Below are 15,505 nucleotides of genomic sequence, written 5' to 3'. Positions count from 1 at the left end.
GACTCCAACAATCAGACCAGGCTACCCTTAAGGAGAGGAAACCATCTGCTAGAACAGGATGAGCATTTACGTGAGTCTACAACCCAAAACTTATACATGTGCATAGCATGCATGGCACAATTTCATGTACTGTAAATAATCTATAAACTATACTATAAATAACCTAATTTAAGTTAGGTTTGTGAGTGCATTAACTTGTGGGTCACCATAGCTGCATCTACTAAAAGAAGTTCAGTCTCTGTGACCTCCATCTCAAGGTCAGGGGTTTAAGTTTGCACATTCATAAGATTTTCAGAAAACTCGAGAATAATTCAACGTAGAATTTTTAAATTGAGACCATAGGTGTATCTACTAAAAATCTTGGACACGTCTTATTCATGAGAACAACCTCTGGGGCGTAAAACGTGTAACTTTGTGAGCCGGTTTTAATAATAAACATGAATCAGACACAGAGTGTTACAGTCAGAGTCAGACGAGTTACCAAATAAATGGTCACAGAACGTGTGATTCATCTGTGTCATCACATGTGCAGAGACTACCCAGTGTGGGCCGGAATAGCTTAATCCTTAATTTAGCTCCCATCTCTCCTCCAGCAGTTTGACAAAGAGCACAGTGAAGAGGAAACCATATGAAGATGGAGCTACGCCTGCAACTTCTGACAGTCCAAAGAAGGTCATCAAGAAATCCACTCTTGCTGTTGCCAGAGCATCGCAGGGCCCTCCAGCTGTTATCTCTGTGTCCACAGCTCAGGTTGTCATGGCAGCAGGTCTCCAGGGTCCCCCCTCCAGCCAGCCTCCTCTGAAGAAACAGAAGACTGCAGGTCTCCATCCTCGAGTCCACCAACAGTTTTATTCATTTCATAAAAAAAAACAAAACAACTTTCTTGTAGCTTGTAAATAATAACTTTTTGTAAATTTTAAATACACAAAAATGAACAAATAATACAGAGAAGTGAAGTGAAGTGAGTGCTGTGTGTGTGCAGATGTGACCCTCAGCGCTCTGAATGATTCGGATGTGAACAGCGATCTTGTGGACATCGAGGAACTCGGTGAGCGATCCAACTCCAAAAAACTCAACAATTTTGATCAAGGTAAAGTTCATGAACAGAAAAAAACCACAGATGGATTGTTTTACGCTGAATTACACAAACAAACAGAAGCTGTCAAATATCCCTGGGGCAGGGATAGCTCAGTAGGTAGAGTGGTGGCCCCATGATCGGAAGGTCGGGGGTTCGACTCCACTGAATGGCTACCCTGAGGTACCCCTGAGCAAGGTACCGTCCCTACACACTGGGTTAAATGCAGAGGAACAATTTCCCTATGGGGACTAACACATACACACACATTGAAAAGTTGGGATCAAGTCAAAAGATTAGATAGCTTCTGCTTTAACATCATTGGGTCTGACTTCTGTTGTTCAGCAGAAAAAATTGGGTAGAAAACCCCATCCAGTAAGTCCTGCACCTCACTGGCCTTACCATCAGCAGTTTGGGCAAGTGGCTATCAGCTAAAGTTGAGAGCAGGGAAACTTTGGGTTTTCACATTAAAAAAAGTGACGTTGGGAGCATCTGCACTATCCAAAACATGTAAATGTGTACTAGCACAAAAGGAGGTTATGTAAAAAAGGCAGACGATCTATATAGGATCAGGCCACTGCAAGGTAAAGACGGGACAGTAATTCAATAAACTGGCAAAAACCCACAAGCCTGTATATTTATGGGCCCCATGTAAAGATTTGGACCATTTGATGATCTACAGTAAGTATATGAGACTTTCTTTTCTGTCTCCATAGATACTCTGAACCTGGACTCAAGCCTCATTATGAACCCCAGCGACCTGCCTCTGCTGTCCCGCTGATCCTCCTGTAAACGTCTAGAAGTGATGAAGAAACACTTGAAATAATTTGTAAAAATCAGGACTCGTGTTTGTAAGCAGTGGATGCTGAGCACTAGGATGAACAGCAGTCAGAATGTGTTGGTGATGAAGTTAGTTCTAGGCAAGTTGGCATAATGTGTGACCTTGTGTAATTTTCGTTTCCTTAAACTCTGGTTGGAGAAACATTTAGAATATCCCACTCTATTTATTTAAGTTACATTTCAGCAGAAAACCCTTGGCTTCACTGATAAAAGATAACCTTTGCAAAAGTTCTCCCGCTGCGGACGCAGGACATGTGTTTTTTAAACAAAGTTAAAGCATTTACAGAAACTCATTAAAAAGCTCCTCTATAATTTCCACTTCAGTGCCTCCAAATGCCTTTGTAAGATTCGATTTGTCATGTTGACAGCATAATTGCTGGCATGTGTTACTAATGTCTTTGACGAGCCAGTGTCCTGAGAAATCCACATCTCACTTTTGGCAGATATCCGTGGTTAAAACTTTGACTGTACAGACATGGCAGTAACAACATGATAAAAGGACATCTCAACTAACTTTACCAGGATTTCTCTGTAGAGCTCTGAAACACAACTAGTTTTCCACTAAACAGAATGACACCAGTGAGCTGAGACAATGTGGATGAATTCCAATTGAATATCAGAACCAGACTTTGTTCATCCCAAAGGGACAATTAAGATACAACAGAGCAGCATGACGTCGAAGACAAGGACAGAGCATAAACAGGCAATAAGAGTGAGATAATAAATACACAGAATATACAGTTTTAAAATTAAAGTGACTGAATAAGTGACTAAAGTGAGTAAAGTGTTGGGAATATAAAAAGAGATATTGCACCTCTCCAGCATCCATATCAAGCTCCTATTATTCCAGATTGGAGTCTGGAAGTTGAAACAATGTAACAAATGATGATTTTAATTGTTATTTTTTCTGTATGTAGAAACTGTCGGTTTTTGTGTATTTTAGCATTTGACAGCATCATGTATGTTTCATGCTGTTTAATCTTTTCTTTATATTCATGTGAGTGGAACATAAAGTTAAGGTGATAGATTTATTTTATCTCGACTTCATGCCTTTCATTTATTTTATTGCTTTGGCAGGAGCGTCACAGACGGGGAATTTTCATCAGTATCATTTTGCATGAAAGTGCTTGAGCTTTGAAGTGCAGCGAAGCATAGCTGCGTAAATGGTAAATGGTCTGTATTTATATAGCGCTTTACTAGTCCCTAAGGACCCCAAAGCGCTTTACATATCCAGTCATCCACCCATTCACGCACACATTCACACACTGGTGATGGCAAGCTACATTGTAGCCACAGCCACCCTGGGGCGCACTGACAGAGGCGAGGCTGCCGGACACTGGCGCCACCGGGCCCTCTGACCACCACCAGTAGGCAACGGGTGAAGTGTCTTGCCCAAGGACACAACAACCGAGACTGTCCAAGCCGGGGCTCGAACCGGCAACCTTCCGATTACAAGGCGAACTCCCAACTCTTGAGCCACGATCGCCCGTAAACACGTTGGCTTAAAAGAAACAGATGTTTGGGGGATGATGCAATAGCTGCGAATTTGAATGTGCTTGTGCATCTTTTCCATTCTGTTTAGTTCCCAAAGAAATGTTTTTGTCTAAATAGAAGAAAACATTATTTTAGTTTTCATCTGCCAGCCTCCAAGTGCACCCCAACACATTAAGACACTAAGAAAAGTGATGCTAATTCTCTCCTGAAGAGGGAAAAGTAAATTGCAAAAGGATGATTTAAAGAAATATCCCTTGAGCTAAAAGCTGTGAAGGTGCTGACGGTGGATGTGATTGACGGCATCAAGGACATTTATAGGAACACAGTGACCAGCAGTGTGATATCCTTCATACACCATCTCTGTGTGCTCACATAAGTGGAAATCATGACACATTCATTTGCGTTTTGTAGATTCATCAGCGCTGTAGACACTCAAACCTGGCTCAGATTTTTTTATTGTGCTTGGAACAAAGCCATCGCGACCTTAAAGAACTTTAGCATGCATGTAGTTTAAGGTGAGACAAGATTTGAACCTTTTCTTTGGGTCTAAAATAAGTTTCAGTAGACATTTTAGTTTTCAAATGCTGACCTTTTATTAATGTGTAACAGTCATAATCGACCCACAGACCGTTATGTTCGTCCACTGGGAAGTTTTAGACACATTAAACTGCAGTGCTGCTTATTTCTAACAAAATAAATGATAATCACAGCAATGTAGTGATGTGTGTCTGACAGAAGCAGCACATAACATACTGGTAATGCAGTGAAAAATACCAGTAATGATGTGCTGCTACGGCCAGATGCACTGAATGTGACCAACACTCACACGTACTCACAAACATGCATTTCTGGAAAAACAAGTAAAGAATAAATCCAAGCACTACAGGTAACGCAGCATATTTTCAGCATGCAGTGATCTGCCTCCCACATACTGATCTGAAATATAAAGACCAGAGATTTCAATGCAAACACCTCAGGTTGTTTGTGACAGCAGCTTTGGATGGATCAGTGATCTCTGGAGGGACGAGCACATATTTGAAATGAGTGATTCCACAGACTGGCAGGCTTTGACACGAGTACCTATCGAAAACAAGAAAATCAGCAACAAAATATAAACAAATGCAACATGCAGGCACTCCTGGTCAGTTGTGTGTTTGTTCCGAAGTTTCTTAAACAATTATTCATAAACAGAAATTAGTTTTATATGATGTGGATAAAACACATTGTTCTCTTATTTTAATAAAAACCTTTAGAAAGAGAACTGTGGCTGGAGTCTAATCGCTGATTGTTCCACACAAACACTAACATAAAATCAACATCGTTATGAGTGAAAAACCTAAAAAAAGTTTGTTTTAAATAGAACGTGTCTAAGCTGTCGACCCTAAATAAGGAAATTATCTAAATCATTCGTCCTCATTTTCTAACCTCATTATGTTCTCTATAAGTAGGAAATGCTGTTTTCAACTCACTGGTGCAATTAGTTTGTTGTCAGGAGACAAAAGGATTTCAGCTTGAAACAGAATTAAATGTGAGTTTGTGCTCACTACTGCTGCTCACTATTCATGTCAGTGCAATTCTTTTCACAGATCTCGACAGAAAAATAAACCAGTGATACTCAGATAATGACATGCATCCAGCTGCTATCAGACAACAGGAAAGCGACTCATGCATTCATTCACCCACATGTGGTTCATAGCTTTAAGACAAGTAACAGAAATTATTGCAATCAAAGTCTAAGCTGGAGGAAAATGGACTAGGAGCAGTGTGATGCTGAGGATCCCAGGGCTCACGGTGGCAGCACATGATGATTTGAAGCGATTCAGCACATCTGCAAAACATGATGTGCTGCTAGAGCGCACCCTGGACACACCGAGTCCATGACTCAGGCTGGTGCATGTCCACGGGGGCGGGAGGGCAAAGACAAAACTGAAATGTATGTGACCTTTCTCTGAAGAAGACGGCCACGTACAATAATGTTGAATTTTTGATTCCGTTCATCTGTACGGTTTTCTTTTAAAAACAGAGAAAATGGAGGAAGTGGAGAAAAAGAGGAAGCAGATGGGGGAGGGGAGGGGGACGACGACATATAGCTCAGATATTTTTGAAGAAAGATAACATTAAAGAATGTTTCACCACAAGTATTTAATGATAAAATAATCCACACATTTTATTTTCTGATGATTTCCACCTGAAACATACTACAAAAAATAAAATAAAATCAAAGATTATTTAAGCAACTGAAATAAAATAAAAAGTATGACTGTACTTACCCCGACTATATCCTTAAAGGCAAACCACAAACAGCACACAGCAGTGGGGAACGTTGAGTCGTAACAAGCTACCTACTCTAATGTAAACAAAGATAGAAAATGAAAAACGACATTTACATGCAGCTTTTAGAAGAAGTCTTTCACCAAAAAGAAACACAATATAAACATCCGCCAGATGTCTGAGTTTTCAAGATACATCAAGTTCAAAAAGCTGAAAGTAAAAAAAGAAAGTGATTTATTAAAATACTTGCATCCCAATTTTAATGAATCTCCACTGAACCAAATGTGTATTTTTATACCAAAAGTGTAAAACAGCATCTTACCTGCAGCCCTGCAGAGGGTCACGCTTTAAACACTGCAATCAGAGCAGATCAGTTAGTGCAATTGTCTAAGAAGTCATGTCTTGTTGATGCAGCCCCTAGGAACTAATCCAGACTCATGCCACACAGTATTATTGAAGGTACAGCAGCTCTGGTCCAGCCCAGAGGTTCTCTTACAATTTTCCCGTCATCTAATTCGTGAATGTTGGCTGCAGTTCAGTATTTCATGTGTCAGAGGAAAGAAGAAAACAAGGCAGGGTTGCTTTTTAAGGATAAGTGAGACTGAAGTAGTCATCTTAACCTGCTTTGATTTTATTTATTTAAATGCATTTCCAACTACAGATATATCGACAGAATATCAGTGATGAAAAATCAGTTTTTGTTTATGGTTTGGTTTATAAAATACCTGCAAATATCCTTCACATGTGATCAACAGTTACTTAAAGGATTTTCTGTTGATTGATATATTTCACTTTACATGTGGATCCTTACATTGGAGCCAGTATTCTGTCATTTTAATGTGAAACTGAGAGTTAGTTGACTGATTCGTCAGTATAAAGAAAAAACAGATTTGAACTGGACAGGGCGGGGCCAGCACTGAACCTGATGCACCACACTTGACAGGATACACTTAAGATTTATACTTCCATAAAACTCGGCTGTAAACAGGAAACATACGCATGCATATCTGTCTGCAAAAAAATCCTCTTAAAGGGCCAAGAAGTTTTTATTTAAAACAAACAGTTTTAAATGTAAAATGTTTGGTGCTGATGCTTAACCTCCAAGGCTGCTCAAATGAAGCCTTATAAAGGCATGTGGTCACAAAGGGTCAGAAAAGGTAACTACAGATAACTACGTCCCAAACATCCACTCTCACTCACAGAAGAATCAAAGTGTGATGGAGGGAATAAAAGGCAAAGTGTTGGAAAGCTCCTGTCTATGGCCTGCTGCTCCTGCAGTCACAGCACCACAGGCCATTTTACATTCTTCAGAGGAAAAAAAAGATTCACTTACCATTTGCTGCTGAGATGTTAACCTGATGATGGAGGAGCTAACTAGCTTAACTACTGACTAAGAACACTGAAAGTAAACTCACACCTTCTTCTGCCTGTTTGTGTGGATACATTGTCACAATCCACAGACCAACAATCAGAACTAGTCCTCAAAAATAACATAAAACAGGAACAACAGAGGCACACACAGACACACAGGATGACTAGATTTGTCAAATAAAAGTAAAAACCAAGGAGAGTCCCAACAGCAGCTCTACACAAACACCCATCAGAGGGATAGAGCTAGCCTACTACAGTGACAGAGAGAGCTGAAAAAAGGCCTGTTTGGGGTTTCTGGTTGCTCCTGCTTCTGTTCGTAGTAAAAGGGGGTGTCCGGGGAGGAAGGGGGTTGGTCAGGTTTTGGTCCCAGTCCCAAAAATACCCCCTCCCCCCCAAAAAAACAGACAAACAAACAAACACAAACAAACAAACAACCAACAACTTCGTGTCCCCTCATCCTTCCTTGCTGGCCTTTCACCTTTTAGCTATGTGTATGTGCATGTCCCAGTCCTTCTCAGTGCTGCCTCGCTGAGCCCTAGCTACGCACACTGAGACAGTGAGAAGACTCAGTAGGCATAAAAACCTACAGGGCTGCAGCCTTTTTCCCTAGCAGTCACTTTCTACAATACAAATCGACATTTTCGGGGGCGGCGAAAAATCTAAAGAAAATATGTGGACGCTCCCCAGTGTGTGTGTGAGACAGGTGTAAAGCGCGGGGTCTGTCGGAGCTCCCGTTTGCACGTAAAAAATTTATTTGTGCGAGGCAAAGGGGCTGCTGCGCAGCGCGGAGCATTGAGCCTGTACGCCTGGCAAGCTGCTCCACTGTCAGACTGAAAGAAAGCCTGAGAAGACAGGGAGGGAGGAGAGGGAGGAATATAAAATGAAGAATAGTGTGGCTCTGAGAGGAAGCTCTTTATGCATTCACACACAGTTTGAGGAGCCTACTTTATAGGCTAATGTTGCGAAATAAAAAACAGAAACCACAGCAAACACACGAGTGGGGTAAGTACAGTGAGCCACCAGCTTCTCTGTGCTGCGACACACAAAGGAAGCAGAGTACAGAAACACACACATGGACTAGTATTAATGCACAAATGTAATCGCACTGAGAGCTACACTCGGTGTTTGCCTGACTCTATTTTCTCATGTTCTCATATGGCCGTGACATGGCAGTCGACAGGAAGGAGGAAGACTCACACTGCTGAAAGTGCTGCTCTCAAACTACACTGTTTTACAAGGAGGTGGCCCTGCCTACCTCTCTTTCTGTTCTACGCACTTTTACACACACAGAAAAATAAAACATGGGCACATTAAGAAAAAGGCCCGGCGCTAACTTGAAATAAATCCTAGACCAGGCTCTAATGGAGCAGCTCCTCCAGCATTACTCGGTGTAACAGTGGGTGTCACAGTTAAGCTCCAGGGATGCCCCAAAATACAAAGTATGCTCGTTTTCCATTCACATGAAGCAGTCTTACTCTAATCACTTACAGGTGATGATAATGGCTAACACCACACCATCAGTCCAGGAGAAGAATTCAAATTGGCTAAGCCACACGAGGTTTCTTCACGTCTATGTCAGTCGAATTTTAATAGAATAATCCCGAAATGATCTTAATCCATTTCCTAACATTTCTGCAGGCTGAGGCCCTCGATGTGTTTGTGGTAAAGACAAAAAAGAAGAGTTTAAAGATTTGTTTACTCGGTTCTGCTGTGCAAGTCTGGATATGACACATTGGAAAATATTTCCACATCAATTCACATCTTGAAGTTTAAAGTTCTGTTGTTCCTGGAATTATGTTTTTTTTCTTTTACAATTTTTATATTGCATGTGTGAATATTTGACCTGCTGCATAACAGCTGAAGATCTTTATGGATCAGATAAAATATCTGATGCTATAAGGAATGGTGAAAAATATCCACAGCTGCAGTATTAAACTTTATTTAAATTTACCTTATGGATTTAAATCAGTGTAAATATAAAATAATACAGTAAAGAAATTTTAGCTTTTCAATTTGGGCCACTTCACTTTGTGATGGTTCGGACTGAACATATTCAGTGAACACAGCTCTAATGAATATAATAAAAGAATTATAATTATTTCCAGAATTTCTCTAAATGTTGCTGATACATTTTTGAATGTGATGCATTGAATTAATTGTTTCAGTCGACAGGAAACAAAATTCTGTCATTACAGTCTTCTTAAACAAAAAAGATTCAACTTCGGTTTTAAAGGTGTCACTTGTTGCTACTTTTATTTAATACTTTGTATTTTTGATGTTTTATGGATTAAAAGTACTGAGTTGTTAAAACAAAGTAATATTTAGAACAAAGTGATGCCAACTATTCTGCAAAAATATTCTCCTTTTTGTGAGCAGCAGTTTCTGTCAGAATAAGCAAACACTATCTCCTTGGTGAGGCACAGCCATCGTGACCTTTTCTTTATAAGTCACCAAACAAGATTTAATCTAAAAAAAGTGAAGACATTAGAAATGTTACTTCACTCTCAGATGATGGTGTGCAGCACATACACAACCAGGGTCTTACCTAAAAACGTTGAACAGTAAGAGGGAGACTTTTTAATGTCAGGGTCCGTTTCTCGGTCATTCTGGGGGAGAGTCCAGCGGTCTGTGTGGGAGCTCCGCTTTTTACCTCGTTTTTCTATCAGTTTGTAAACGACACGCTTAAAAAGAAAAAAACTTTCCCTATAGTTTGCCTAGAAATCATCTATTTGTCATGTTGCCTAAAGCTTTGTATTAACACATTTATGAAAATTAGTTTCATTGTTCTAAAAACCGACTAATACATAATCAGAGCTGACTGATCTTTGAGTAAAGTCGAAGTCAAAGGCAGCCGCACATATTTCGATAACTGCCCGTATTAAAGTGCGCAGTCCTCGCTGTGATGAGAGGATGACAGGCTGCGCAGGTGAGAAACTGCTGAGTCACTGCGTTTTCCGAGCCTGGACTTTCTCACTGTTTCCTCTGTTTAACGGGGCGTTTTGACTTAAGTATAGTTTATTTATTTGTTTGTTTATTGTGCTTGAAGGCGAGATTAGCGTCGTATTTAGACACAGTGTGCAGCCGAGTGGGCTGGCGTGGTTGCTGGGGAGGAGGCTGTGACTAGGGGAGTGTCCCCTTCCTCTACTTTTCCACTTATCACTTAAACTCTTTTGTAAAGAAATATAAGTTCTGCACTGTTAACAATAAGCTATATTTGAACATTTGCTAAGATACTATATTATGATTGCTTTGTCTCCGTGCAGAAATGGACGCGCACAGTGTCTGACACAGTGCAGTCACGCAGCCTTTTGTTTCAAGCCGCACTTTACTTTGTCTGCTAAGCGTCCCTCGCACAAAGCCTTTACTTACAGCACATCCACGCTTACAAAGCAGCTACCGGCCATAACACGTAAACACTTTTAAGTTACTTACCTACAAATGAAAATAAAAAGATAAAGACTAAATACTTTATTAGTCAAAATTGGGGCGGAAAAAGAAACTCTTACCTTCGGAAGAAAAAGAATATCCAAAGGAGAAATAATGTTAAGATAATCCTGGTTTTACGCTAAAAAGCGAAATAGTGCGTAAATGTATTTGAAGACGGGCTCTCATTCTGTCTCAGTGGAGGATTTGAAAGTGGCGCCAACGGCAGTTGTTCCTCTGCTACCCACGCAGCCGTCACACACACACAAAAAATAAATAGAAATTTAAACGTGCAAGTAGCAATATTTCATTCATACCAAAATGTGCCTGCCGACCACCGCAACCCACTCGTGTCCACAGTTTTGAATAATATACATTCTGCGATTTTTATTTATTTTTTATGTTAAATTAAAATAACCGTCAGAGGCTTTTTGAGCCGCGGTGCAAGACGGGAGATTTCTGTTGTGTTTTGAATTTCGAACTGACCGGAGCAGCTGACGTGCTGGCTCAGTGGCTCCCCCTACAGCCACTGTGCGTGCACTCATTCGTCACGACTTGATGATATGAAATTTATTCAGTTGCTCCGAGATTTTGCGGTGTCTTTTCTGTTTTGTTTTTTGATCTTTAACGATCAAAATGACTTTGATTTTGTTGTGGTATTTTCTAAACATGTATGAATAGGGGAGACCGGGGATAGTTGTAACATTTTTGACATTTCTGTCTGTAAATTGGAGCTCTTTTAAGGTAGTGGATTCGAAATGTAATGCAAAGTATTTACATGTCTCTGCTATTAAATAGTGCAGCTATTTTCTCTGCAGCACAATTACCCATTGCATGGTATGGTCTCAAACACAAAGAGTGAAATGTTACAATTAACCCCATAGTCTGGGTTAGTTGTAACATATCCTGGGGTAAAATGTAACACAATGAAATAAGGGTACTAACAAAATATTAACATGTAATCTTTGTTTATTCAACACATGAATGCACTTAGAGCCATTTATGTAGCTGTGTGTGTGTGTGTGTGTGTGTGTGTGTGTGACAGAATGCAGAAATCTAGCTTTTGAACATATTCCAACCCCCCAAAAAAGACAAATTATGGAATTTTCTGCAAATGAATATTTCATTAATTTTGGTTGGTCTTCCTTGAGTTTGGCCTCATTGGCTCAGTGGGCATTATAACCTACAACTCTTGCACCAATTTTGAACATAACAATGAAGCTGAAAAAATGTAGTTGTTCACCAGCATCGCAATTCCATTACTTTTTATCATGGCTTACCTTGGTGTGGTTTGCAAAGTGCTTCAGAAAGATGAGGAAATCTGTTTCTTGCACCCATCCTGATTTATTTCCACTACCAGTACTTCCTACTGGTCCATCTCTGACACAGTGGTCTGCATAATGTATGTGTGGGAACACAAACAGTGGAGGAATTGTGTTGCCAATGGCATTAACCACATATACAAATGTGACCAGTGAACCTCTCTCTGCTGATGTCGTTGCCCCAACTTGTTTAATATAAGTTAAAGTAATAGTGTGGTAAGTTGTAACATCTGCATTATTGTTACAACTAACCCAGACTGTTGCTGTTACAACTGACCCAGACTCCTATAGCCATGAACTAGCTTACATTACAGCCAACGGCTAAAACATTAGCACTAAAGACCTACACAGAATATATCCCCATAGACATACAAATAACATAATTTAAGTTTGATGAGTTTAACTGCAAAGCAGATAATGCTATTAAACATTGAAATAAAGTAGAAAAACTTACTTTTTGGCATACAAATGACTTTTTTTCGTGTTAAATTGTCTGTGTTTGATAAAAATGTGCTGATTTTTCACATGTGATAGCAGAACTGCATTGGGCATGCACAGGATGAGTCACATCATTTGAAACTTAGCCCTGATTGGAGAAATTGGAAGTGTTACAACTGACCCACGTTACAACTATCCCCGGTCTCCCCTACTTGTGTGGAGCCCCCCCCCCCCCCCTCCTGTATCAATGAGGTAGATGGCTTAGAAATGAAGTTTATTATATATTTTTATATATTTATATGGACATAAACTCTACAGTATAACATTCTTCAAAATTCTTTTGAAATGGCACTTCAAAAAAGAAAGAAAACCTTCATTAGGCACCATAAAAGTAAAGCCATTGACTTATGTTTTCATCAGTTTGGGATTCAGTTCAGCTCATATTGCTTCTGCACCTCTTTCCACAACACATTTCAAATAACAGTGGTCCTTCTTAATCAATCTCAGTAGAAAAATGAAAGAAATCATCTGCATTTGTTTACAGTGCATCTGAACAGAAACTCAACATTTCAGTGTGTAGTTAAAACAGCAAACATACCTTCAAATAATAAGGTTACTAAAAATCTATGTGCTTTCACATTTCAGTTTCGTCAAGTGCACTGAAGCGACTTTCAAGTCGGCGATTATGGTCCAGGAAAACCAGAGCCGTCAAGTTCCTGCTTGATGTGCTGCTCATAAAAGCTGCTCAGCATCAGCAGAATTAGGATCTGCCTCCTTGCAGCACAAAGCTAGTTTGCTCATCACAGCAACCCACTCCTGTACACCATGCCCAAAGGCATCAAGGTCCACAGTCCCACTCACAGATGCTTGGAGTGCTGCTGGTCCTAGGCTGCTGAAGTAGCTGCTCAGCTCCTGAAGGTACTGAAGAGAAGCCAGGGGTGGTGTTGGTGAAGCTGTCAACCATTTATTATGTATCTGGTCAGCTTGACTTTAGATTTCTGCTCCTACTCAACACACTTCTTCACAAAGCTGTTTGTTGGCAGCCAGGTTTATCTGCAAGTCATCAAGGTAATCAAGGACATTTGTTGCCACAGGATATCTGCTCTGGAAAACATCCAACATTTGCAACATCACTTTGCATTTGTCTGCAAATTCACCTAGGGAGTTTTTTCACTTTATGAGTCATTCCACGACAAAAATTGGACTTGGATATTTTTACATTTTTACCAAAATGTACTATTTATATGTATATCCCACATCATTAAGGACATATTTAACTATCAGAAAAATGCATTTTCCCATCTCAGGCATTAGTTTTCTTTTATTATTGATCATATTTTCAAGATGTGGTGACTGTAATTCTTCAACCCCGTTATAGACACTTTGGAGGCTCTCTGAATATTATCATAAAATGTATTTCTAAAGAAATCAATATGTTTACATTAATCAGATGTCCCCCATACTAATTCAATAATTTTAAATAGAAAAATGACATAAAATCACACATTTTTACTCTCTTAAATCCTGAAATGTAACTAATGAGTGAAAGCAATCTTGTCATTTTTCATCAAAAACAGAAATCAGCAAACATTAAATTATTTCCTCAACATTTTAAGAAAATAATATATGAAAATGTAGGTGTGACGGGGTTGAGACTAGCATAACAGGGTTGAAGAGACAAATACAGCTTTACACATAAACAGTTGTTTACTCTCAAATTCAATGTACAGGACTTTCCATTAGCATTATATCTCACTTTGTAACCACGGGAAGGACACCAGATACAACCTGCAGTAGAATTACGTTTTATTACAGTTTTTTCTGAATGCTTAAACCCTAACTGTGATTCTTATAGCACAACCACTCACTGAGTTTGCAAAACTAAAAGCACAAACACTGCTTTGCACTCAGTTTGCCATTTTGTAACACACACTTTGCAAACCTGTAGCTACAATCCACTGCACAGCACTCTTTTTGCAGAACTGTAAACACAACTCACTGCTTTACACTCAATTTCCAAATGATCAACGCACTCCTAGCAAAACTATACACATTTACGGCCATTATTTACACTATTTTGCCAACTGTCTGGCACACTGTCACATGTGAAAACTTTTTTAGATAATTAGTTCACTTTGCAATCAGCCTATAATACAGGTAAGCTCTGTGTGTGGAGTACAATGGAGGGAGCAGGAAGAGTGAGAACAGATGGGTTTGGCTGTCGAGGGGCGCTTTTTTGAACTGCAGGTCCTTGAAGGGTAATACAGTTTGAAGCTGGAGGATCTCTATCCCCTAACTTTCAGCAGATGTTGAAAGGATAAAGTTGTGGTATATCAGTGGTTAGAAATACCATTATTACTTTAGGATTAGTTTAACACAACGTCAGGGCTGTGAGTCACAGTCCGCAGCATAAAGGTCCTTTCACATCAGATGCAGCATGTGCTGCTAATGCTAACTGCTAACTAAAATCCAGAATTTGTTGCTGGCTGCTGAGCTCTGTGGGTTTTTGCAGCAGCTCTACCTGATGCACCTGCTCCTTGTCGTTTCTATCTCCGACTTTGTCCTCTACAAGAGTTTCTGGGTTTTTTGCTGGTTCTTCAAATGTTCAATAAAAACATGTATGCTAATTCATAACGAAGGAAAGCTTTGTAAGTATCCCCACTAGTGAAGACTGTCCTTTCCACAACACTGCCCCCCTGCCGGAGGTTCGCAGCGCTGTTGAAAAGGTTCAGGAGGTCCCTGTATTAAGCATGTAAACCTGTGACACAAAAATCACAAAACTCAGACCACCACAGACTGTTTTCCTTCGTGGAGATGAAGGAAAACGCTGGGCTGGCATGTAAAAGGGCATTTATTCCCTTCAAGGACCTGCAGTTCAAAAAAGCACCCCTCCGACAGCCAAACCCACCTGTTCTCTGATTGGATAGTTAAATTTGTGATTGACATGACATTGGCCAATCAGATGAAAGGAAGAAAAATGGGGTCAAAATTCGTACTTGTAACTTGAAACTTGAGTGCAGACTTTCTCACAGATTTTTTGGCTAAGTCCACACACGAATCTTTTTTACGCACACACAAATTCTTTTTACACATACAAAAAAACTGATTTACAAGTACAAAATATTTATGACCACAGTTTGAGCCCATAACCTTGTGCCCAGAGAAAGCAAAAGCCAGATGTGTTTTTTATTCATACCATCAGTGACTACAAACACGCACATTACCAACTCCGGAAGACGATCAAAGCAGCCAAACGTGAGTACAGGGACAG

At 39.9% G+C, this 15,505-nt stretch overlaps 1 protein-coding gene across 3 annotated transcripts in view; it reads left to right on the top strand.

The window, feature by feature from the left end:
- Nucleotides 1-2,785, top strand: part of LOC146637699 (BPTF-associated chromatin complex component 1-like) — a 495,253-nt gene extending 492,468 nt beyond the window's left edge. The window contains exons 3-5 of one of the 3 annotated variants that reach the window (XM_085349788.1): nucleotides 597-820; nucleotides 983-1,090; nucleotides 1,792-2,785. In XM_085349788.1, the coding sequence (XP_085205914.1) occupies nucleotides 597-820; nucleotides 983-1,090; nucleotides 1,792-1,856 (397 nt within the window). In that variant the 3' untranslated portion in view covers nucleotides 1,857-2,785. Of the gene's footprint in view, nucleotides 1-593; nucleotides 821-982; nucleotides 1,091-1,791 lie in introns of all 3 variants that reach the window. The other 2 variants (XM_085349789.1, XM_085349787.1) reach the window with 2 other exon arrangements.
- The last annotated feature ends 12,720 nt before the right edge of the window (nucleotides 2,786-15,505 follow it).

Source organism: Diplotaxodon limnothrissa, linkage group LG3, assembly GCF_057381915.1.
Source record: "Diplotaxodon limnothrissa isolate DT_005_m linkage group LG3, D_limnothrissa_male_GT1.1, whole genome shotgun sequence".
Taxonomy (NCBI): domain Eukaryota; kingdom Metazoa; phylum Chordata; class Actinopteri; order Cichliformes; family Cichlidae; genus Diplotaxodon; species Diplotaxodon limnothrissa.
This window is presented reverse-complemented; position numbering and strand designations above follow the sequence as displayed.